Source organism: Urocampus carinirostris, chromosome 14, assembly GCF_059441175.1.
Source record: "Urocampus carinirostris isolate Australia breed hairy pipefish chromosome 14, RoL_Ucar_1.0, whole genome shotgun sequence".
Taxonomy (NCBI): domain Eukaryota; kingdom Metazoa; phylum Chordata; class Actinopteri; order Syngnathiformes; family Syngnathidae; genus Urocampus; species Urocampus carinirostris.
This window is the reverse complement of record NC_142362.1, coordinates 24,693,445-24,719,997: the sequence shown is the minus strand read 5'-3', so window position 1 is coordinate 24,719,997 and position 26,553 is coordinate 24,693,445. Positions and strand designations below refer to the sequence as shown.

Below are 26,553 nucleotides of genomic sequence, written 5' to 3'. Positions count from 1 at the left end.
GTCACGTTTCCACTCTGACAGGCCAATGTTTTTAGTGATTAAAAAGTGAGATAACAGTCAAGTCATATTTATTTGTATAGTCCTTAATCAGAAGGTGTCTCAAAGGGTTGCAGAGACCACAGATTATTACAAACCACACCATCTCCTGATCTAAAACCTACATGAGGGCAAGGAGATAATATATAATATAATAATAATAATTTCCTTGTATTGTCATTCTGTGTAACAATGTACACAGAACGAAATGTCGATTGCACCTGACCCGTTGTAGCGAGCCGATGCAGCCGCAGCCAACAGGCGCAGTGGAAAAAATATAAAGGCTGTCCGAACTCAGCTGTGCATTGTTACCACATTGTTAGATACATTTTATAATCTCAAACTTTTCAGTACACTTCAAACTACACACGCCCCTTGAAGAGTTGGGAGTGTACCCTTTCCCCCACAGTTGTGTCAGTATCAAGGCTGTTTTTGTCTTTCTTGTCCAATTTTGCAGACCTGTAAATTGCTCACACTTGAATATTCCCTGTTCATGCTCCTGGGCCGCTTTCATTACCCACACAAGTGGTGCATTAATAGTAGACGTCGTGAAGCTACAGGGGCACATATGTGCTCTACATTTGCATAGAAAGGCTATAAAGCAGCTATTAGGGTGGTGATGCGGCACTCGACTACTCAGCAGTTTTCGCACACCCTCTTCAGGAATGCCACGCCCGTGGGGTTGGTGTAATACATGGGAGTAAAAGGTGTGTGCTCCTTTATGGTGGGATAATCTACCTCCAATCACTAAAGTAGACTCTCAGAGCTCTGCAGTATCATACATACCATACATAACAAATGCTTTTGAATATGAAGTGTGTGTTGTTCTGATTTTATTTAATAATACAGTTGAATCCCGAGATACGGTGTCCCCGCCTAACGCCGTTTTCATTTTACGGTATGGAATAAAATGTTCTTTCGGTCATTCTCTACAGCAGTACCCTCAAAAATTTGAAATTCAGATTTTGCCGAGTTTGTGCGTACGACGAGTCCATCTCTGAGATGCTTGTATGCTATTGGTGAACGTCGTATAAAATGCTGGTCTGCTTGTGGTTTGTGTCACAGATGTGCTGTTGGCTGAATTAGTTTCTAAAAATCCTTTCTCTTTCTTCATTCAGTTCAGAATCTGGTGTGCCTTATAAAGACTCTGGGACAAAGTCCTGTTTTTTATTTTGTTCTATATGCCCTATTGGTCAAAGGCTTGTAGTTATGCTAAATTTTAGCAGCTAAAGGGAAAACTAAAAGCATAATCCATCGAAACAAGTCTTGCGATTGTCAAGAAATACAAAGAATGCACACGATTCGTTATCTTTTCTAAAGGAGCTTTTCCACTTAACGGTTCCAACCTGCGTAGCCTCTCCTCCCCTGCCCAGCGTTTTTTGGTTGTACTTGGTTCCTGAACCCTGGTTCTTGATTCTTGATCCCTTGCACCACTGTTCTTGGTAACTCATGTATTGAGGTTCCTAGACACATAGTTCCGGGGACTAAAACGTCACTGCCGTTCACTGATTGGTCAGCGACACCAGTCACTGCCAACCACTGATTTGTCAGAGAGGATCTTCTCTGTTAGTTTCAGCTGATACAAAGCTGTCATTGTGTGTCCACATTTTACCGTAACAAATAACATTTTTTTTTTCGAGTTAAAACAGGTTAAAAAATAATCCAATTTGATGTAGTGTAGGTTTGCAAATTTGACCACTAGAGGGATGTATGTCGCCTGTGCATGATGCGGTATGACCTTGTAAAGGTGAAAGGAAACTCAGAAAAGTACTTGATACCAGTGGGGTGGTGAGGAGGGCTGGAACCATGTAGTGGAAAAGAGGCTTAAGTTGCATAGCCATTAGCCGATCGACGATCAGGACTATTGTTAAAAATAAGCAGGTGGTTAAAGCAAGGAAATCTCCTAGGCAATCCTTGCAAGAGGGATGTTTAAAATCAATTTTGAGACTTTTAAATGAAACGTCATGTGAATAAAACAAGAAGTAAAAAGGAAAGAACTACATTCAAATATATGGATAATCGTCAGATGAGCTGGTTAAAGTGACTGGGGATAGAGCGGTCTGGGCTTTCCTGCTGAGGCTGTTACCCCCGTTACCTGACCCCGAACAAGCGGAAGAAAATTGATGGATTGATGGCATTAATTACTACCATAGAAATTAGACAGATATAAATTACTAAAATACCAAAAGGTTTAAAGCTTAAAAGTCCTCCAACTATGACTATCTATATATATATATATATATATATATATATATATATATATATATATATATATATATATATAATTTGTTATATATACCGTAAATTTCGGACTATAGAGCGCACCTGATTATAAGCCGCACCCACCACATTTCGGGGGGAAAACCAATTTTGTACATAAGCAAGCCGCACCTGTAAATTAGCCGCATGTGCCCACATTGGAAAAACGCAATACAAACACGAAATCAACCCATACCCGATACAGTCCAAGAAACACAGCCGTCAAATTGAACGGAAAATGACACCGGTACTTAACATTTAATGCAGACCTGCAGAGTCCAGGTGCCCGTTGAAAGTAACCCAAGGAAAAAAGTGTATATTTCCAAAGGTAAGGGTGGGAAAAATATATATCCACTATTGTCAGGCGCGTCCACAAACACGTCTGACCTTTACTCCATTTTCCGTCAGCCCGCGTTTGCCCCGCCCCTTCTTTCACATTTGCTCGTACAAAACATATCAGAACAAGTTTCTAAAATAAATACATACAGTATACAGTGCAAATACATATTATACATGGTTACACAAATTTACAAAGAAAACCGGTACACCGAGAGAGTTTTCAAAGCTTTAATAATAATATTATAACTTTCACCCCAAACCGTGCCTGTGAAGGGTAGCAAAACGCTACTAGGAACACGCTCCCAACACAGCAAACAGCTCTGTTAAAACAACATACCGTACTTGTAGTGAGCACGGTAAGCCGTCCTCATCTTCTTCCTTATAGCTGACGTCATCAAAGTCGTCTTCCTTTAGTCTGGGAAAGAGACTTTGTCATATAGACGTCATCCCACGCTCCCTTACTCAAAAACACGCAAGTATCACGCCCGCAAAGTAAAGTTTGCACGCGATAGCTGTTTCCTTCTATTTGGGACTGCCCGATTGCGTGTAGCTTGAATGTTGCGTCATGTGCCTTTCTTTTTGCAATTTGCATGATGAAGAAATTTAATTTGTGCACAAGCTAAAAAGTTGCAGTCTAAAAAAAGTTGCAGAGGATTCTGCGCTTCCGACAGGCCGGCCTCCGCGCGGAGTGCCGGACCCGCTTGGCTTGTTGCGGTGTCGTGCGTATCGAGCCCGAAAGTACCCGCGCCGCGGGTTAAGGGCTCGCTCGTGAATAATAAGGATAAGCGGTGCAGATAATGAGATGAGATTTTTTTTTTCTTTTCTTTTTGAAGGGGCGTCGCTACTTCGCAGATTTTCACTTTTTGCGGGTGGTTTTGCTCCCCATTAAACGGGTCTAAAAAATAATAATAAAAAAATATATGTATATATATATATATATATATATATATATATATATATATATATATATTTATTTTTTAAAATTTTTTTTTCTTTTTGAAGTGGCGTTGCTACTTCGCAGTTTTTCAGTTTTTGCGGGTGGTTTTGGTCCCCATGAACCGGGTCTAAAAAATAATAATAAAAAAAAAAAATATATATATATATATTTATATATATATATATATTTATATATATATATATATATATTTTTTTTTTTTTTTTTTTTTTTTTTGAAGGTGCGCCGCTACTTTGCGGATTTTCACTTATCGTGGGTGGTTTTGGTCCCCATTAACCGCGATAACCGAGGTCTTACTGTAGCATGTGGTCAACGGAAATCAAAATGGTTTACTTTCAGTTTGTGTTTTGGTTGTGTTAATGTATGGACTGGAACTCGTCTCCACACCAAGAACACAAAGTCATTTATTGTTGGGGTAAATACGGCGGTCCTTATAATTTTTGGGCTTTAGGCATTTATTTGTATGCTTATTTCAGCGGTTGACTTCAGGTTGCATTTGGGTGGTCAGTGGTGTCATTGTGGCGGGAAGCAGAATGATCCAAGGAGTCATTCGCACGAGTAGAAAATCGTAGAATTTGCTTGGTTTTGTGAATCAAGGACAAAGTGGATAGTGAAGTAATTTCTGCTCCTTGTTACCAATTGTCATTATCTGTTGACTCAAATTCATTATTAGCGTTTTCGGCTACTTCTCCTTCCTAAAATGCTTGTGTTTGTAAAAAATGGCACACACACACACACACAGGCATTTTCTTTCTATTTTTGGGGTTTGAAAATGTTCTTAACTATTTTATTAAGTGTTAGCTGTCAAGGTTATGTATTTATAACTCAACATTGGATATATTATACCTCGAAGTTGTGCACTTAATGACAAACCTTTATATCATATTTAAATTCTTTGGATTATGAGAGCAATAAATACAACATAAATCACGAGATTTTGTGCTGAAGCTACATACACGCAAAGGGATAAACAGCCTGAATTGGAATACTTAGCCTCACTTTTGAGCAATGGTGGCAAAGGTTCACTGTGTCCTTTGTACAGCTCCACTACTTTCCAGAACTTAATATTGCATCTTCATTTCCTGTTTTCTTGAGTGGACAAAATGATTAATCAATGTGGGACAAGCACTTGTTGTAGCTACTTAGGTTAGATCTGGAATCATATTTTTTTCATTATTGATTAATCATGTAGGACAGGTAAAAAGGAATGCTACCCAATTCTGAAAGTAGTGGATTTCTAGGCAGAGCCCATTTCGATGAATTTGAAATTGATTCTCCTGAGTGATTGTCTGTATTTATTATGAACTGATGAATAGATTAGTAATGTCTACATTTATGAAATAGTTAATCCAGATATGAACCCTTTCCATTTCTAAAGTAATTATGCCATTTTATTATCAGAATACCACTGCGCAAATTGCCGTTAGAGACATTTCATACACATATGCAGATTCAAATTGTGAATGCGTGATAAAATGTTGAAGGCGAGGGGAAGAGATGTTATGCTCATGGCGTTTGTGTGGTTAAGATGACCACCAATGCATCACAATACTAACACAAATAATGTATTTAATGGACATAATTTGCCTCCTGCACTTAACCACATCAGTGACGCAGTAAAACTGAGAGAAGCAGCAGGGTGCCGCACTGCATCCTTTTACTGAAATGTGTAAAGAAAAAACTGTTATTATATATTCAAGTTATTTTCTTAATCCCTTCAAAAGGGCATGTTTTTAATGGGGGAGTGAAATTATTTTCCGCTACGCATGTGGCTCTGGCTAGTCACTAAGTTACCCATGCAGATGACACGGTCTTTTGGCAAAGTAATTGTTTTTAAAACCCAATTAAGCTTGACAATATTTTTAATTAGCGTTGATGACCAGAACCAAGTTTAAACATTTTTGTCTTTTCCGATTGTAGCCCCGCCCTCTCCCGTGTGAACGTAACAGCTCGACATACTTTATGCGGTAAATTCATTCTGAAGGACTTGACAGACACGTTATGTACACATTCAACACAACCAGTTGCTCCTGTATTGGTAAATGGAAACGGCATAACATTGCCTATAAAGCGAGAGTGTGAATTATCAAGTGCCTTTTAGTTGTTAAAAAAATGGCATCAGTTAAAAATGATTGATTTTAAAAATAAAGCAAAATACACGAGTTCTCATTAAAATGTGCATTTTTAAAAATACTTGGAGGATGAGAAATTTGCCTTTATTTCACAACATGTGCCTCACCTAAAAAGAGCTGATGTCATTGTGTGTCATATTGCTGGTACAGGTATCAAACGACCTTGCAGAAGGCTGACCAAAAAATGAGAAGAAAAATAGTGTAGTTTTCGCATTTTGTATTCTTACTTATATCTTTTAGCACTTGGCTTCCGTTGCAAGACAAAAATAGGGCCTATACTGTATATAGAGTTCAGATAATGAACACTGTCTCTTTAAACCCGGGATTTCAAAGGACACCTGCATAGCCGGAGGACAAATTCTGAAAATAGCTCGCCGGGTGATAGGTCATTGCAATTTTCCATCTGACTTGATGTTTTAGTGGTTGACTTAAATTTGAATCATTACAATCTGGTAATAACATAGTAATAACATAAGTTGTTATTCTAGAAATGGTAAAATGGTAGCCCTTCGTGACAATCAGTATCAAAAAGAGCCTCTCAGCTTCAAAAGGTTGGTTGCTTAAACGCTATACAACAGGCTCACCATGCAGATTTCTATAGTTATTTTTTTATAAAGTGTAATATCCCATTTAATTCCCTAATATATTATTCATCAAATACAGTTAAGGGTTCGCATGGGTGCTTGAAATCCTCGAGAATCTCGGATTTTAATGTTGCATTTTCAAGGATTGAAAGGTTCTAGAATGTTGGGTAAAGTGCTTGTAAATGCTTGAAATTGTTGCATTATTAACTATCTGCTTAAAGAATAGGCCTACAAGGCTCTCTGGTGACTTTACTTTGCCAATTCATTTCTCTCCTCATTATTAATGGTAGCTGGAATCAGTTTGTATGGCATTGTCTTATTAAGCGTCATTGTCGGGTCATGCCAAAGAGGACAGTTGCATACTACACCTAAACAGGGTTCTATGAAATGTGTATAAGCCCAAGGTTTACGAATCAATTATGGACATTTATTATGGAACATGCAGAGAAATTAAGGTAGCGTTTCTTAGTGCTAAATCATAATGGGAGTAACTTCCTGAAACAAAAAAATGTAAGCTACATGTTACTGTCATTTTAACCAACACCTATACGGGGAGAGATTTGTCTAAAAAATATTGACACACTTATTGTTCGGATCCCGGTGGCACGAAGGCTGGGTGATTAGCACACAGTCCCACAATGCACAGGTCCAGGGTTCAATTCCAGCTACCGGCGTCCCCCGTGCAGAGTTTGCATGTTCTCCCCTTGCCTCCGGTTTCCCCCTACATATCTTTAACATGTATGGCAGGTCCAATTTGTCCCTAGATGTGAATCGGCGAGTGAGTTATCTGTCTCGTTGCGCCCTACATATGGCTGACAACCATTTCAGGGTTTCCCCTGACCACTGCCCGATGATTCCTGGGATGGGGTCCAGCACCCCCTGCAACCCTAGTGAAGATAAGCGGTCCAGAATATGAATGGAGGGATCAATGTTCAGATCCACAAATGTAATCGCGATTTGCTCAAGATGTAAAAATCACATGTCCTGATAAATGCACCAGCAAGATTAAAAATCGCATATGTGAATCGCAGATATATTTGTAAATCGGCAAAAAGTACTTGAATTTGGGCACGAAAAAAGGTGTAGGATTCCTGACAGTTAGAATGTTATAATGTTGCTTTCCATTAGCGTTATTCAGGAAGGTATTGTATTTTAGGAATGTGAAATGTGTATTAGTGCAAGGATTATGTATCAATTATGGACCATGCAAAATAAATAGATAAAGGTAGCGTTTCCTATTGCTACATTGTGATGGTGATAACCAGTGTTCCCTCTAAGCTGCGCGCGTGCGCAATTGCGCACTGCTCGCACATTCTCAGCGCACAAGAAAATCTAGCCAGCGCACAAAAATGAGAGTTTAAAATTACTAATTAAGAAACGACTTAAGTCAAAGTTACAGTGCATGAAGGTAAAAATACACGGGTTCCCCTGACGTTGTGTCCTAAATGCGGTATTTTAAAGTCGAGTCGAAGTAGAACGAAGTTGAGTGAAGTTAGTAGAGTTTGTCGAGAACCGGCTTCTTCAGCTCGGCTCACTAAAACGAACCGGCTCTTTCGGGTCCTAAACGGCTCTTCAGGTTGTTTTTGCTTCTTTAATCCCAACATGAACAAATATTATGTAAAATTATGCACGAAATGACTTAAAGGAAGGGGAATAGAACAAAAAAGAAAAAAGGTCCCAAATGAAAAAGTAGTGAAAAGCTGAGAAAAAAAAGAAACAAAAGGAAGAGAAAAAAAAGAAGGAAACATTTTGAAAAAAGCCAGAAAGAAAGAAATGTAGGAAAAAAAGTAAATCGAGAACAAAAAGAAAAAAGTAACAGCTTGGAAAAAATAAACACAATGAGATTTTTTTAAAAGAATTTAAAAAAAAGTAGAAAAAAAATACGGAAAAAAGAAGAAAAAGTTTGTGTTGCATTCAAATAATTTCCAATTATATCAAGTGAATCTTGTTGCCAACATTGTACTTTGTTAGTATGGCCCTGAGACGACTTTATGAAAACTGAAATAGCCCCTGCATCGGCAGGGATGCATTTCTCGGCATAACACCGGAAACTCAACAAAATGTAACTTGATGTCAAGTTTTGGACGTGTTTGATAATTAATTATCTTGCCACACTTGGGATTATGGTTGCTGACTGTTGTTTCAAGCGTTGCTCACCGACTTGTGTGAACGCTCAGACCCGTGGAAAATTAGAGGGATCATTGGTGATAATTCACATTCACACATCCCTCGTTTTGACGCCAAAGCTGGCTATTTTGCCAGCAATTATACGGCCACTTTAGCCCCGTCGATTAGCATTCAAATTCTTAGTTAGGGCTCGCTGCTAATACGCCTGTTCGACGCTGCCTCGTGTTTTATTGCTCTCACAGGCAAACACACACCGTGAGGCGGCCGCGGCGTAATGGGTAGTGAGTTAGTGCTGTGGGGTTGCGGCGTGTCAGCTCGCTTTATCACGAGCATCCTCACGCTGGGGACAAACGGCTGTACATAAACCTGAACAGGCACTTTGTTCTGCGTGGCGGTGAGCCTGGTGGGAGCCACATGGCGTAGCATTGCTTTTAAATTCACACCAATAAAATGTTATGAAATGTGTTGGGGGACGGGGCAGGTGCACGTCAGGTGGGGGAACCTTATTCCTTTCAGGGGCTATTTCAGTTTTCATAAAGTTGTCTCAGGGCCATACTAAATGTATGAAAAAGGGATTTATATGATACAGGTGTTTGTTGGTTAAATGCAGGTTGAAATTTTTCTTAACATTCCTTGATGGTTTTACTCGATTCTTTGTCAGAAAATAAGAAAGAAAACATTTATCATATAACTATATCCTGTAGAAAATGATTTTTCCAGGGCGATGTAGCGAAAAACTTCATTCATACAAAAAGGCAAAGAAATTTGAGCTGTGACGTATATAAAGTGGTGTATTACAAGGAGGAAGAGATAGTATTTTACAACAAAATGTTAGTTTATGTGTAGGGTTGAGTATTGTTTGGGTTTTTATACGATTGCAGGGCCTACTCTGGTGCTGGACAGGGTTCTTAAGTCGATACGTTAAATCAGTGGTGTCACACATGCAGCCAGGTTTATAATCCGGCCCGTGAGACATTACAGAGAGAAGCACAAGAGAACAATGAGCTGCAGTTAAATATGTAATGTAATATATTTGATGCCACCAAAGCAACTACAGTGGAAACCTCGGTTCTTGACCATGATCCGTTCCAGAACCCTGTTCGAGAACCAATTTGTTCAATCACAGAAATCATTTTTCCCATTAAAAATAATGTAAATCGTTTTAATCCGTTCCAACACCCTGAATGTTTACCATGAATGTTTAACGTAAACATGAAGCTAACCCAGGCTAATCGTACGTTCGCGTTATCGCAATCTTCCGTACGAAAGATTACGCTAACATGAACGTGTAAAAATAAAAAAATCATGTCGTTTACAAGTCATTTAGCACCACAAGTGACTAGCGGTTCATTGGAAAGGTGGCTCCGTTCCAACACCCTGAATATTGGGCTCAGTTCCAACACCCTGAATGTTTACCTGAATGTTCAACGTAATCATAGAGTTAACCCAGGCTAATCGTACATTCGCGTTATCGTAATCTTCCGTACGAAAGATTACGCTAACAAGAACGTGTAAAAAAAAAAGATAAAAGAATTATGAATAGGATTTCTTACCTTTGTGGTGGTCAGCAGAAGGCGCATGCTGTATTCCCTAGCAAGATCGGAAACTCGCACACCTCTTTCATATTTAGCTATTATGTCTTTCTTAAAGGCAATAGTTGTACGGACAACTTTTCTTTTTTCACCTGTCCTGCTTGCACCGACCTTCTTCGGAGGCATAGTTAGGGGCTAAAACACTCCGTTCACCGATATTAAAAGCGAAAGAAAAAAGAGGCAAGTGCGCACGTGATAACAGTTGGTCACGAGGGGTGGGGGCGATCTACACGATCTACACCCGTACGCTGCTGAGCATCGCACTGCAGCGTACGTACTCACGCATTACCGGCGTTCGAACTCCGAATTTTTGACCGAAAAGCGAAGCAAGAATTTCTCGAAATTTTTGGTCGAACACCGATTTGTTCGAACTGAGAGGCGTTCGAAAACCGAGGTTCCACTGTATATCTGTATTTTTTTTCTCTCTCTCTCTCTTTCTCTCTCTCTCTTTGTCTCTTCTCTCTAGTTTTCTTTTTCTTCTTTCTCCCTCTCTTTCTCTTTTTTCCCTTTTTCTTACTTTCTTTCTCTCCCTGTATCTCTCTCTCTCACTCTTTTTCTTTCTCTTTATCTTTCTATTTCTTTCTTTTTCTCTGTCTCTTTCACTCTCCATTTTTTCTTTCTTTCTCTGTCTCTATCCCCCTATCTCTTACTTGCTCTCCTTTTCTCTCTCCTCTTTCTCTCCTTGCCCACTTTCTTGTTATTCCTCCTCACTTTCTTTCGCTGTCGTGTCTCTCTCTCTCTCTCTCTCTCTCTCTCTCTCTCTCTCTCTCTCTCTCTCTCTCTCTCTCTCTCTCTCTCTCTCTCTCTCTCTTGGTCTTTCTGCACTGTCAGTAAGCTTTAATTTTCAACAGGCACATAAGAGAAATGTTTTTGATATAAACAGCCCCATAACAAACATTAAATGAAGATGCTGTGTTTTTTAGGCCCAATCAATACCCTAAATTATATTTTTAGCAAAGGTGGGGTAAAATCAACATAAAGAATAATAGCAACGTTCTATCATTCACTCAACAATAGAATGGAGTGCCAAGGAGTAGTCATGTTAAGTGAAAACAAATACAACAATTCCTGGTCTATGATACAATAATGAATCAGGATCATCTCAGGGGCGGAGAAAACCTTCTTGAGGGCCAGATGTGACCCCCTGGCCTCGATGTTGACATCTTTGATCTATATGTTTTTCAAATAGAAATTCAAACCTGCCCAAATGGGATGGATAAAAGAAAACAGGAAGTCCAGTGCTAACCGTCCTGTTCCGCAAAATGATTTACTCTATTCGTAAGCCGCTGCTCAGACTTGATCACTGCACACAGTTTGTCACCTTGAAATGTCGGGGGCGTCATAAACTGAGGGCCTCCACTATACGTCCCTTAGTTGTTTATGACCCACAAGCCGGAGGTTGCCCACCCCTGAATTAAAGCAACACTTTCGACTGCGTTCCGGTTGCGTAAAATGCATTTTGGCTGCCCCGGAGACTGTGATTTATTGTGAAAGATGACAGAGGCAGCCGGCCGGCCTACTTTCTTAGTCAGCGCACGCTGCTCCCGCTTGGTTTTGGTGTGCGCGGGTTTTTTTTGTGCGAAAGCGCGTAAGCTTAGCACACAGCGCCAGAAATTCATCATTGTGACGAGCGGCCTTGCCTGTCCTGTCAAGAAAAACACATGCACACACACAAGGACACACAAAAAAATGGCAATGCTGAGAAACCGAAGTACACGGGTACTTCTATATAAGAGCACCTACACGAGAATTTTGGCATATGAGTTTTGTTTGCAAGAAAAATCTTGTTCAATATATTTAGGAAAATCCAGCTCAGGAGCAGTCCCACGAGCTACCACTAGAGACCGCTCACCACTTGTGACTGTTTACCTTACAGCAGCATCATCCAGTTTAATCATGCAACTATCACAGGCCCAAAAACAAATTGTCCTGTATTTTTTTTAAAATAATCACCATATAACCATTGTTATACAGTGTATACAATATCAAAGGATAAAAATTATGTAGAAAACGCTTAAGTCGACAGGTATGTGATCTCCGTGACTCCTTCTTAAAACCGCCCCACAATCACACATTTGTTAAGGCGACTCAACCGTGGCAAGTGCTCATAATAAACTCTTATTTCGTTTATATATATATATATATATATATATATATATATATATATATATATATATATATATATATATACTGGACTGTCTCAGAAAATTAGAATATTGTGATAAAGTTCTTTATTTTCTGTAATGCAATTAAAAAAACAAAAATGTCATACATTCTGGATTCATTACACATCAACTGAACTATTTCAAGCCTTTTATTATTTTAATATTGCTGAATTTGGCTTACAGCTTAAGAAAACTCAAAAATCCTATCTCAAAATATTAGAATATCATGAAAAAGTATACAAGTAGGCTATTCAACTAATCACCTGAATCATCTAATTAACTCGAAACACCTTGCGAGGGTTTCCTGAGCCTTAAAAACACTCAGCTTGGTTCAGTAAACTAAATCACAAGTATGGGGAAGACTTCTGATCTGACTGCTGTCCAGAGGACCATCATTGATACCCTCCATCAGGAGGGTAAGACACAAAAAGAAATTTCTCAAAGAGCAGGCTGTTCACAGAGTGCAAGTCTGTTGGAAGGGAAAAATGTGGCCGGAAACGCTGCACAACCAAGAGAGATGACCGCAGCCTTAACAAAATTGTGAAGAAGAGCCGCTTCCAGAATTTGGGGGAGCTTCAAAGACAGTGGGCTGAAGCTGGAGTCCAGGAATCAAAAGCCACAGTTCACAGACGTGTCCGGGAAATGGGCTACAATAGCCGTATTCCCATGGTCAAGCCACTTCTGAACTCAAGACAACGGAAGAAGCGTCTGACTTTGGCTATGGAGAAGAAGCACTGGACAGTTGCAGAATGGTCCAAATTTCCTCTTTTTAGACGAAAGCAAGTTTTGCATTTCATTTGGAAGTCAAGGCGCCAGAGTCTGGAGAAAGGCTGGAGAGGAGCAAAATCCAAGTTGCTTGAAATCCAGTGTGAAGTTCCCACAGTCAGCAATGGTTTGGGGAGCCATGTCAGCTGCTGGTGTTGGTCCACTGTGTTTCATCAAGTCCAGAGTAAATGCAACTGTGTTCCAAGAGATTTTAGAGCACTACATGCTTCCATCTGCTGAAAAGCTCTATGGAGATGAGGATTTCATTTTCCAGCATGATCTGGCACCTGCCCACAGTGCCAAAACCACCAGTAACTGGTGCACTGACCATGGCATCACTGTCCTTGATTGGCCTGCTAATTCCCCTGACCTGAACCCCATCGAGAATTTGTGGGGTATAGTTAGGAAGAAGATGAAAGACACCAGACCTACAAATGCAAATGAGCTGAAGGCCGCTATCGAAGCATCCTGGGCATCAATAACACCTCAGCAATGCCACAGGCTGATTGCCTCCATGCCACGCCGGATTGATGCAGTAATCCGTGCAAAAGGATTCCCAACCAAGTACTGAGTGCATCAATGGACATTTTCAAATATTTGATTTAGTTTTGCTGTTATAAAATTATTTTTTACTTGGTCTGAGGAAGTATTCTAATATTTTGAGATAGGATTTTTGAGTTTTTTTCAGCTGTAAGCCAAAATCAGCAATATTCAAATAATAAAAGGCTTGAAATAGTTCAGTTGATGTGTAATGAATCCAGAATGTATGACATTTTTGTTTTTTTAATTGCATTACAGAAAATAAAGAACTTTATCACAATATTCAAATTTTCTGAGACAGTCCAGTATATATATATATATACACACATCTTATTTATTTTATTACTGTGTTTGTTTTATTTTTAATTACTATTTGTGTTTTAAGTGACAAGGATGTATTTTTTTTTTTAAATTAGGGGTCACTTACATCAGGGATGCCAAACTCATTTGGAATCTGGTTGCCGAATCTAGACTTTCGGTTGGCAGGTCGGCCGGATCCGAAATATACTGTCAACTCCAAATGTTTTTTTCAGTATTATGCTTTATCATTCAGCCGACATGGGTAACCTACCCTACATGACAAGGGATCTTTTCTAAACACAACACATTTATTCACAAACAACGGGGCATAAAAAATATGCATGTTTGACATTGAATTGTTGAGTGAATGCAGTTTTATGCCTGAACTAACTCACCACGCTATAAAAACACTGCCCTGTTGCGGTTGGAGGGAGCATTTGTTTTGCATTTATTTAAAATTATTATAACCTTTGTCATCACCACCCTGCTCCACTACACCTAAACCATATAGGGCGGCCTACACACACTCATTTGCCGGATACAGGAAGCAACATTCGGAAAATGGGCCTCCTCGATTTGTGGACAAGGCCACTCTTGCCGACTAATGGTGATTCATCATACTTAAATCATTCCCATGACCTAGAGACTCACTTTTTTTTTTTTTGATATACAGACGCTTCCGGATGATCGTTTCTAAGTTGAATTTGTTTGTAAGTTGCTTCAGTGCTATATTTTGTATGTTTAAGCTTTATATAAGTATGTTTAAGGATTGTATAAGAAACTTGGATTGTTATTCATAAAACAATATGCGCTATAAAGATAAAGTTGAGTTTAACTTACTTATGGAAGATGTGCTTCGAGAGGTCCTCTCCCATGGTCAAAAGTGTCAGAAAAAAAGCGTTCCAACCATTTTCTCAACCGCATCAAGCTTTCTTATTCCATTTTAATTTCAAAAGAAACGGCTCGCCTTTTCTTTACACTTCACACCAACAATATTGAATGGATACACAATATATTAAACAAAAATGTCCAAGTTCTTAGCGCACTGGAGATACAGTATCGAATGTTTACACACAAAGTAAAAAGAGGAAGGATTTCTTCTTCGGGGTGAATGTTGGGTGAGCTCTCATAGCGCCACCACAAGCCGGTAGCGGCGGAAAGAAGCACTACAGTACTGTCCTGTGTTCGGAAAAAGGTGCACACAATACAAAATCTAACTTACAGCAATGTCCGGTTATTTTTCGAATGGTCGTTAGTAGGGGAGCGTCTACTCCGAAATGTATGGTAAAACGGAGCAGTATGTTTGACATGCCTGTCTTGGATGCTTTTGGAAGGACAGGACCTTACCAATTTGTTTTTAATGATTTCATATCAGTAAAAACACACAAGCCAGACAAGCTACAAGTACAACCCTGGAACCAAATAAGCTTGTATGAAGAGGTACCACTGTACATCAAATGGTGTGAGTGCTTTGTTTCATGTCCTTCCTTTTGTGTCAGTTTCTTAACATCCACCATATTGAAAACCCACCACAGTCTTTCCGAAATACCTTTTGCCCCCCCAATCAACTTCCTGCGCAAACACGCTGCCGTTATCTTGCAGCTTTTTCATAGTTTGTCATTATCTCTCGCCGAGCTCTCCCTTCTCATACATCACCATAAGCCACAGGTTTCCCTCATATATTATTGCTGAATGGGCTTCCATTTATCAAAAATGTCACATATACATATGAGCGTGCGTGTGTGTGCCCTGGGAGACGCGTTGCATTTTGACCTTGTTGTTTTGCCCCTTTTCTTGTAGACTGGAGTGCCTTAGCCTGGGTTTGCCTCATCACACTGAACCTGTACTTGAACCTGGTCAGGGAGATGAGCACAAGCGCTTACAAAACGTGAGTAAGAGTCACACTGCATGCTTTAACAGATGTCGGGCATCTTATTTTTTTGTGGTAGAGGAATATTTTAATTATTGCACTTAGGCTGAATGAGGCTGAATAAAATGTCTGCTCTTTAAAGGGACAGTATGTAATATTAGTGCCTCTTAGTGGTACAAAAAACTTTCACTCGGTAAAAAAACAAACATTGTTTTGAATAACAGGTCCGTATTGCCAGCGGTAAGTCTGATTCATGTCCAGTGGGAGTTAAACTCCTGCAAAGCTACCCTGTGTCATCGATTCTGTTCATCACATTCATGAAAAGAATTTCGAGGGCCAGCTGTGGCATGTAAGGGGTCTGGTTTGGGGGCCTCAGCACTGGATCTCTGCTTTTTGCAAAATATGTGGTGTTGTTGGCTTCCTCAAGCCGTGATCTTCAGCTTCCACTGGAGCTATTCACAGCCAAGTGGAATGAAATCAGCACTCCAAGTCCTCAACCATGGTTCTGTCAGAAAAGAGTGGCATGACCTTCCCAAGTCAGAAAAGAGATCATGTCCCAAGTAAAGAAGTTCAAGTATCTCGGGGTCTTGTTCACGAGCGAGGGTAGGATGGAACAGGAGATCGACAGACTGATTGGTGCAGTGTCTGCCTTTGGAGGGTCCCTCTCCCGGTCGGCCGTGATGAACAAGGAGCTGAGCTGTAAGGCAAAGCTCTCGATTTAACAGTTGAAAGATGTTCCTACCCTCACTTATGGTCATGAACTGTGGGTCTTAACCAAAAGAACAAGATCACTGACACAAGCGGCTGGAATAAGTTTGCTCCACAGGGCTCTCCCTCAGAGGACAGGGTGAGAAGCTCGGTCATCGGGGAGGGACTCTGTAAAGCTGCTGCTCCTCTGATTTGAGAGGAGCTAGCTAAAATTGCTCGGGTATGGTACGGATGCCTCCTGGACGGCTCCGATAGGAGGGGTTCCAGGCATGTTTCACTGGCAGGAGGCACCAGACAACCCAGGACACGCTGGAGGGACTAAGTCTCTAAGCTGGTCTGGGAACGCCTCGGGATCCTGTCGGATAAGCTGTTCGAAGTGGCAAGAGAATTAGATGTCTTATAGAAAAAAATTTTATTTTGTATTTCATTGATTTCACTCATCATGGGTGCCTTTTGGAGCTTACCGTGCACAAAAAATAACGATTATTAAAACAAACATTTTGTTGAAAAATCATCACTGTTTATTAGGTCTTGTTCTTATACATTTACTTCTCTTGCTGCTACTGAACAGTGCTAACTCTGGCATCTGTGTCGGCGTTTATAAAGTTGATTAAATTAGATTTAATTAAATTAATTAAATTAAAGTTTAGAAGAAATTTTGCCATTTCTGTGTATTTTCGACTCCAGACTTACTCAAGTACTCAAGAAATCAGCAGAGGTAAGAGGCAGATGTAGCAGTATGATACCAAACTCCATCCTCATAAACTTATTATTCTAAAAGAAAAATGATATGTTTTCTGTAAGACTGTAAGCATAAATATGCAAAAACGCAGCCAATTTCCAAGAATCCCTCTTAAACGCAGAATTGATTTTCTCTTTTTGCTGTTTGAGTTGGAGGGAATCATTTCCCCCGCTTCAGAATTCTGTCGGTAGAGTCCCGTCTGCCTAATCCAAAAGCCTTACATCATTCTCTAAGCCGCTTTCACACTGGCTTCCCCGTAAATTGGCATAACGGTAGAGCCGGGATTGGGTCTCCTGTCCCTCTTAGGCGGAACTGACCTGTTTCACCGTATAATGTGGGTGGTACAAACAAAAAGTGCTAAACAGGTTCAGTTAATTAACCAAGAAAGGCCGGCAAGTTTCGCGATCAGATCTCTGGTGTGGCAGTTTATTGTGAAGGATGTCTGTTCTCCGTCTGCTTGTGTGGGATTTCTCTGGTTACCCAGGCTTCCTCTCGCATTCCGCACACGTGCATGTTAAGCCCTATAGTAACTCGATTTTGTCCATGGATGTGAAAATATGCGTAAATGTTTGTTTTTCTTTACGTGCCCTCTGGTTGACTGGCAACTAGTCCAAAGATCCGCTCAGCCTTGTACCCCAGAAATCCAGGCGAGACAGGCGCTGGCTGACCCCACGATGACTTTTTTTTCTGCTTGGTTTGGACATAAAGGCCATTCTTTGTCGTGATTCAGAGCACATGTGGCTGTCTTCTGAAACAGTGCTTTGTCATAGTGTGGACAGCTAAATAGGCAAGCTTAGATAAAAATCAGGGCAAGGATAGTTTAGCGAAAAATGCTTTTTTTTTGAATAAATAAAATCCCTTAATGAGAATGCATTTTTGTTTGTAATATCTCTCTGTTTTTGTTGGTTTGTAATATTTTTTACTTGTATATTTATGTTTTTTTTACATAAATATTAATTGATTCTGTTCTGATTAGGTGAACAAAATAACAAATATAGAATGGCCACCCTCTGGTAGTGGGAGTCCAAGATGCCATGTGCACGACCCAAAAAGTCATGTGGACACCCTCCATTGTTGGGCGTTGTTAACACACGCTTAAGTCAATTAATGTCAGACGTTTCTCTCAAATGGGTATGCCATTTTGTTTCACGTTTTCTCTTCTGAAACGTAATTGACAAATGTTGAATATATTCGCCATTATTAAAATCATTTACTGACAACACAATACCAACATAAAATTTACAATGTATGAATTTAACTCATTCAAAGCCAGATGCATATTTTTGACATTCTGACTCATTTTTAGTTTTGTATCTATATAGGCATAAGGCATAACAAAAGAAGGCTTGAAGCCTTATCTTTTCATAAAAAAAGTATGTTTCTAGCTTTTGCAATTGCTAAGTTTCTCGAAAATCTTGGAGCCCATCATCCTCCAAAAACTTAACGGACATGACAACGCAATTTTGGCCACCATGGCAATGCACAAATCGCCATTCGCCTCTGCCCCGACAATGATGAAGCGTTAACTATCTGTACTTATCCATATATTCGCTACTTTGACACACTTCTTCACTCTGCGTATACACTCTCTCTTCACACTTCTATCGCTGGATACAAAAGCAAGACAAGGACGTGGGGGCTTTCTCGATGTGTGGAAAAATATCTGATCAAAGACACTCCTGCTATCTAATGGTGATTTATCATACTGAAATAATTCCCAGAGGCTTAATAGCTACTGAAAAGCTTTGTTACATATTTTGATAGTTTGGCAATCAGGGAGAATGCTTCTGAAAATGATTTTATATGTTATTGCACTGAATGAGTTACGGACATTGCTTTGTGTTATTGCATTGAAAGAAATTTATTTTGCGTTTAACAGTTTGACCTTGGAGGAGGTCTGCTCGCCACCGGGTGCTATTGTATTATTTTCTGGTGCGGGCCGGAATCGCCGCGTTGCTTTTTTTCCGCCTCACAGCTTTTCCTCCTCACATTTCCGTGTGGAGACGCTAGGCTTGCCGATGTAAGAACGGCGCCAGCACTGATGTCTGTGTAATTGGGACAGCCTTGAACCGCGTAGCAGCTCATTAAAAACGCTGATGCGAATGCGCTATTCAAATTCACCCGCTGGGGCGCCATATTGCTGGCGTTGATAACTTCCGCATAAACAAGCGAAGTGGAATAGCGGTTGGACTCGCACTTCGCTGTAAAAAGGGAGACCTATGTGTCTTACTTTATGATGGCTAGTTCCTTCGGATTGTGTGTGTGTGTATGGAGTCTGCCAGAGCATGTGTTTCCCTGAAGCGCCCTGACAGCCATCTCCCGTCCACCCCCCCGTTCCTCCCTCCTTTTCCGTTCCAGCTAGCCGCCACTCTAATTGAAAAGGGAGTGAGTGTCACTCGCTAAGTGCGAGCTTGTGTGGTTGGCTGTGTGTGCGTGCACACGTCTTCACGCTTTGTGGCTCGTCATCCCTGTCGCTCAAGCTCCCCTGAGCGCTTTCGGCAGAGAAAGTGTGAATTTATTTGCGAGAGTCTTTGAGTGTAGGACGTTTTAAAAAATGAAGGCGCATCGTGGGTGGAACCAGCTTTAACAAATTAGCAGCCACTCTGTTCACCCAGCCAAGTCGATTGTTTCCGCTCCTATTTTGTAGATGTGCTTAGGTGTGCACACTTGTCCTCCGCTCGTCTATTTGTGTGTGAGGGGGGTTGGGCGGGAGCTGGGTCGGACCCGCCAGCCCTCCCCTTGGGAGTTCCCCTGCATTGATTAGCAATAAGCCGGAGGATATAATGGCTGCATAACTCAGAAAGAGACGGGTTTATGAGCGCAGGGATGATGCCTGCTTCGGGGCCTGGAATGGGCTCGCTACTGATCCTTATCAAGCCCCTTTCACGCCGTCTGTGATTGCTGGTATTTTCGCAAGTCCTTCCTGCATTGATGTTTGGCATAAACAAGCACTCGTATAATGAAATTTACATTCATACCTCTATATACGAGCACCGCTAGACACAATATTTTGATATACGAGATTTATTTGGAACTAAATCTTGCTCAACATATGAGGGAAAATCCAAGTTACGAGCATTCCCTGTGGTTACCAAAAGAGACGGCTTAGGCCTGCTCATTGTTTGAGACCGCTCACCGCTAGCATCAGCTCGTTCCATTTAGCTTTCCACCATGAGACACCTGATTCCGCGCACTTGGTTACACAGTAATCCCTCGATTATTGTGGGTAATGGGGGCCAGAATCGCCCCTGAAAAGTAAAAATCCCTGAAGTAGGTTGCCTTTTCATAAAAGTCCCCAAGGTTCAAGCTTACCACGAGATTAAATCTTTACCGACTGAGAGTATACATCTGTAACAAAATAATCCAAATAGATCTCCAAATAAAAACACAGAACACTCAATTGCAGTTGAATAAATGGTCTTCATTGTCATTATAAAGGAGTACAATGATATTGGAGGTCTTTTCATTTAAGTCTGAGAAAGCGATTTACTGAGTGACTGGCTGACTGCTTGGGTATCTTTGAATTAAAGTACAACCATCCCAAATGTAACGGTTTCCCACGAGTTGTAGCTCCAGGTCATCCATTCAACGGGTAATGGATCTGGCGTTGATGAGAAACGGGCTTGACATGGGTGACTTAAGAAAGTTGTTAGGATCGCCATAGCAATACGCCCGACCTGTAGTGTGATGCGTGTGTGCTGAATGGATCAGAATCCGGAGAGAAACCGTCACGATCGGACATGGCGAATGTAAACAAAGCTACTGCGAATGAGGAAAAGAATGAAAAGAGTGAAAACTAACACAGACCAGACTTTAAAATTGTCCCCTGCAGTGTGCAACATGAAAATGCTTTTAAATAAAATTGTAATGCTGCAAAGTAATCTTTATTTTTGAAAATGTAATTATAATTTGTTTGTCTTTTTTTCTGTAACGTAACGGAACACAATTGCATTTTTTGTATCCTGAATACGTCATGTAGTCATATGACATATTCCATTACCCCTTGGAAGAGGGTGATATTAACTAAAAAAAAAAAGGGCTGTAAATTTTATTTTGTTAATTTTTCAAGTTACAGTAACTTTTAATATTATTTGTCAATAAGTGTTTCGTATCATCACAAGTCAAATTAAGTCATGTTTATTTGTAAACCCCTTATCACGAGAAGCCTCAAGGGGCTGTAAAAACTACAGACTTCTATTACACCACTTAATATTACTATTACACTACTTTTATCACAACAGTCCCTTGTGCTCTGTCGCTACTACCGCAGCCCTCCTCCGCCACTACTGCCACACCACGTATACACCATTGTTATGTCGACTCCCTGGTAAGTGCTCATAATAAACTCACATTTTATTTCGTTAATATCATCTTACTTACCTCATTACTGTATTTTAAGTAGATTTACTGTTTGGATGTGTTTTTTAGTGACCAGGAAGATGTGTTTTTTTAGCTATTTAGGGTTAATTTAGATAGATAGATAGATACTTTATTCATCCCCGTAAGGAAATTCACACTTCCGGCAGTATCCTTGTGTTGAAAAGAAAATCGGAAATAAAATAAAAAAAATAGAATGTGTCATAATAGTCTGTAATAATAGTTTGCAATAGTCTTTGATCTGTGCAGCCCTTTGAGACTCTTGTGATTAAGGGCTATACAAATAAGCATGACTTGACTTGACTGACTTGAATACATAAATACCCAATATAACGTGGTGATATAGAGTATTTAGTCAAGTCAAGTCATTTTTATTTGTATAGCCCTAAATCACGAAGAGTCTCAAAGGGCTTCACAGATTGTTACACTATATTACACAAACTATTTTCAACCGACAAGAGGAGTAGGTTATTCGTATGCAATGGAGTAGAAGTGAGTTTTAAGTTTAGATTTAAACATTTCCACTGAGGTTGCAGATCGAATCTCAGGGGGAAGAGCATTCCACAGCACCGGTGCCCGGATGGAGAACGCTCTCGAACCAGCAGAAGACTTCTTTGCTCTCGGGATCATCAGAAGACCAGCACTCTCAGATCGTAGGCTTCGGACCGGGACATAGTGGCAGATCAGATCTGAAAGATAAGAGGGAGCAAGTCCATGTATGATTTTGTACAATACTAACAGAACTTTGAAGTCACATCTTTGGCTAACTGGGAGCCAATGCAGGTTAGCCATAATCGGTGTTATGTGATCGTACTTTTTTGTCCTAGTTAAAAGCCTCGCTGCGGCATTTTGTACTAGCTGAAGAGACTTGATTCTGGACTTCGGGAGACCGGAGAGTAGTGCATTGCAGTAATCGAGACGGGAGGTAACAAATGCATGAATTATTGTTTCCGCATCAGACTGAGACAGTATTGAACGGATTTTAGCAATGTTGCGAAGATGGAAGAAGGCAGTTCTAGTAATTTGCTTTACATGCATCTCAAAGGATAGATCAGGGTCAAATATGACACCTAAATTTTTAACTGAGTCACTCTGTGTGATGTGACATTTGTCAATGTTCACAGCAGTTTTTGCGAATAAGTCCCGGCATTTAGAAGGACCAATGACTAACATTTCGGTCTTTTCAGAGTTAAGACGCAAGAAATTGAGTGACATCCACTCTTTTATCTCAGTGAGACAGGCCTCCAAATTTCCACAGTTTAGTGTGGAAGATTTAAATAGTGCTGCATAAAATACACACTGTAATAAAAACAGGGTAATATGCAAATGTGGGGGTAGGGTTTAATGTGGTCTTTTACTCCCCCGGGTGGAGTTAAAGAGCCTCGTGGCACGAGGAAGAAATGATCTCCTCAGTCTGTCCGTGGAACAAGACTGTGATAGCAGTCTGTCGCTGAAGCTGCTCTTCCGTTTTGATATGATGCTGTGTAGTGGATGTGATGAATAGTCCATGATTGACCGCAGCTTTTTCAGTGCCCATCTCTCAGCTACAGTTGTCAGGCTGTCCAGCTCTATACCCACAACACAACAGAGCCCGCTTTCCTCACCAGTTTATTAAGACGAGAGGCATCCTTCTTCTTAGTGCTGCCTCCCCAACATGGTGCCGCATAGAAGAGGGTGCTTGCCACAACAGTGTCATTTAACATTTGCAGGAGCTTTTTGCAGATGTTGAAGGAGGCCAGCCTTCTGAGGAAGTAAAGTCGGCTTTGGCCTTCACTGCATAGAGCTTCTGTGTTGGCAGTCCAGTACAGTTTATTGTGGATTTGGATGCTTTAGGTAGGTTTGGAAAAGATCAGTTAATTTTGAGTACCGTATTTTCCGCACTATAAGGCGCACCGGGTTATAGGGCGCACCCCGAAAAAATAGTTTTTGGTCCTATTTTTGACATACATAAGACGCACCGGATTATAAGGCGCTACAATGGGAACGTCGACAAAACAGTCAGATAGTTCAGTCCAACTTATTACCCCCTTAACATTCCGAAAGCTTGCAAAGACGCAAATACGTGTCGAGAACACGTGCGGATGCGGTGTCCGTACGATGTCACTCAAATGCATCGTTCCATCATTCGGAAGGTTAAAGTCTTGGGATTCAAGAAATGCCAACCATTCCTTAGTATCTATTTTCTTTTTCGCTCGCAACTTTACTGTGCATAAGACAATAAACACTTGGAATTGAGTTTAATTTAAAAATAGACACTCCATTCCATCCATTATCTGCACCGCTTATCACAGAAACATCGAGTTCAGTCTGAAACAAGATACAGGGACAATATAAAACCCGGAGTAGCTCACCGAAGTCGTTGTGTTCATAATAATGTGCAGCCAATGTCCTCTTATATCCGTGAGGGTAGTAAATCCAGGAGAATACAATATTTACAAATACAGAATAGAAAAAAATGCTTTCTCTATGCCAGCCTGTAAATGATAAAAAGGATCCGCCCCTTGACCTCCGAATAACTTTAGCCAATAGTGATCGATTAAAATGATGATTGACACATCTTTTTCTGCCAATTGCAGGCTTTGTTTGCCGTTCAAGCCAATGCCAGCCTGTAAATGATAAAAAGGATCCACCCCTTGACCTCCGAATAACTAGCCAATAGTGATCGATTCAAATGAGGATTGACACATTGATTAGCTAATGAAACGCCGGTAAATAAATCCCAGCATACACCGCGTACTACTTGGCGTTCGGGGGAAAATCTAGTCGGCGGCTGCAAGTTAGTTGGAAAACTTTGCAATTTTAAAATTGATCCATAAATAAGGCGCACTGTATTATAAGGTGCATGGTCAGCTTTTGAAAAAAATAAAGGCTTTTAGGTGCGCCTTATAGTGCGGAAAATACAGTATTTCATATTGGGAAAATGTGCTTGTTACACGAGCAATTCGCAATAAAAACACAATCCTGGAACGAATTAGGCTACTATGTAGACGTACCACTGTACACAGTATTCTGCTTTGTTTTGTTCTGTAGTGGTAAAACGCATGAGCCAAAAGTAATCGATTGAGGTTGCAACACGCTCATTTGGTTGGGGGGTTTGACAACCAGAAAATGTAATGCCTCTGCACACATACATTACCTTTTCAGAGGTAATTTCATAGTGTTTTTTTATTGCATCAAACTTAATTGTCAACTCACGAAAGAATTTAAGTCATGCTATGTCAGGTGTTAAACATGGTGCACTTAAGCAACAGGTAACCACTAAAGCCCCACGCATCAGGAGTGCGCACAGACCTTTTGAAGTAAAACGGCACGGCGCCAATGTAGCGTTGAGGTTTTTTTTTTTTCTCCTTTCAATCATGTTGCAACAAACATCACATCACAAAATGAACTAATCACCTGAAAAGAAATAAGGATGACAGATTCAAGCCAAAGGCTAATAAGAGACCCGTCCCCAAAATAATTTTGGATGCTTTTTCTATCAATCATAAAAAACATGTAAACAAGTATTAAACATGTTTGATCATTTTGGCGCAAGGTCGCCAAATTCCTCAATCGTGCGGGGACAGAGGAAAATGATGAGCTGCCATTTTCCACAACGCATGCACTCTAGTGACGTCTATGTTTCTATTTAATACTTGAGGAACAATAATAAGCGAATGCAAGGTCCCTGGCAACTTGGTCAATTACTGCATAAACTACCATTGACAATAGCACTGGCGCTATCTAATACTGGGCTCACATTTTACGCAATGCAGCCCTACTTTGTGCTTTCTTTTAGCGTGTGAGTAAATACAGTATGTGCTAATCTTTGCAATCCTTATCTGTCTCTGATTGTCACTTTTTTGGACATGATGCGAAAACATGGGACTTAGGCAACATGAAGGATATTATAGGATATAGGATATTATTTATATATAAGTATAAATAAGTCATAAAATGCTGAAAATTGAAAAAACTTTTCTCTTGTTTATTTTAGCATATGACTCCAAGAAATATTGTGTATGTATAGTGCTTCTATATACAGTTACAGAGACGCATTGATACTTCTTGCTTCACTGCTTCACAGATTTTCATTGTGCTTTGTGTTCTGCATTCTGATTGGATAGACAAAGGAAGATGCTCTCTATTGTCAACAAAGTTGGACCTCTCCACTCACTTAACCTGCTGAGGAGCCATGTGTGGGTCTTTGGTGCTCCATAGTGGCTCCCTGGCACTTTTCACTCCTGTTTGATTTCTGTAGGACAGAACCACAAAACAAATTCAGTTTTACAAAACGGATACATAATAACGGCAAAGTATTAAATAACGTGAAGTGGATCGGGTCCCTAATTTAAAAAGTTGTGCAATAGAATAGCAAAATTATTTTTAAAATAATAATTTGACTGCAGAAGTTATTTGTAAAAATAAAACATCTTTAAAGTACAGTTCTTCCATTTTGTTAAACAAATACTTAAGCCGGCAAATTACCGGTAGGTTTGTTTTTGAGCAGTGGATAAATGAATAATGATTTCTAGTTTGTGGATTCTTTTGTTCTGCGGGGGATTCTTCCCCCCATTAACCGCAATGTTCGGGGGATTAACGTATCGCTACTAATTTTCATAACTCTTGCTAAAATAGGGCTAACATGAATGTAAATATTGGCAGAAAGTTCTAGAAATTGATATGCTGTATTTTTTTTCCTTTTAAAATTATTATTTTTTTCAGTAATTAATTACCAATGCATTTTCTACGGATACTTTTTATTTTTTTAAAGAGTGTATCGAACTGTTAACCTTTTAACACAACAAGTGCCTAGGCAGTTGCTTTCATTTTCACAAAGGTTGGTGAAACTCGCCTTAGGCGCTAGTGCAATTGTGACAGCCTTTCTGCCTTGTGGCAGATGTTCTGTTAAGGCTTAAATGCACATTTTTTGCTAGGCGTCTTTGCAAAATTGTGCTACTGCCTTTTTATTTCATACCCCTGTCCACGGTGTTGATAGATTTTAACACTCAATACTCAACTCTTCCGTCCTCTTGTGTTGCCAGCAAATGTGTGTCTGTCGCACCAGACGGTGGCACGCACG

At 40.2% G+C, this 26,553-nt stretch overlaps 1 protein-coding gene across 5 annotated transcripts in view; it reads left to right on the top strand.

Annotated features, from left to right (window-relative positions):
• The window catches only part of LOC148353028 (cyclic AMP receptor 3), a 174,575-nt gene that overhangs the window by 18,582 nt on the left and 129,440 nt on the right, over positions 1-26,553 (top strand). For all 5 annotated transcript variants that reach the window (XM_088353011.1, XM_088353009.1, XM_088353010.1 and 2 more), the window contains one exon: positions 15,595-15,682. In XM_088353011.1, the coding sequence (XP_088209137.1) occupies positions 15,595-15,682 (88 nt within the window). The remainder of the gene's footprint in view (positions 1-15,594; positions 15,683-26,553) is intronic.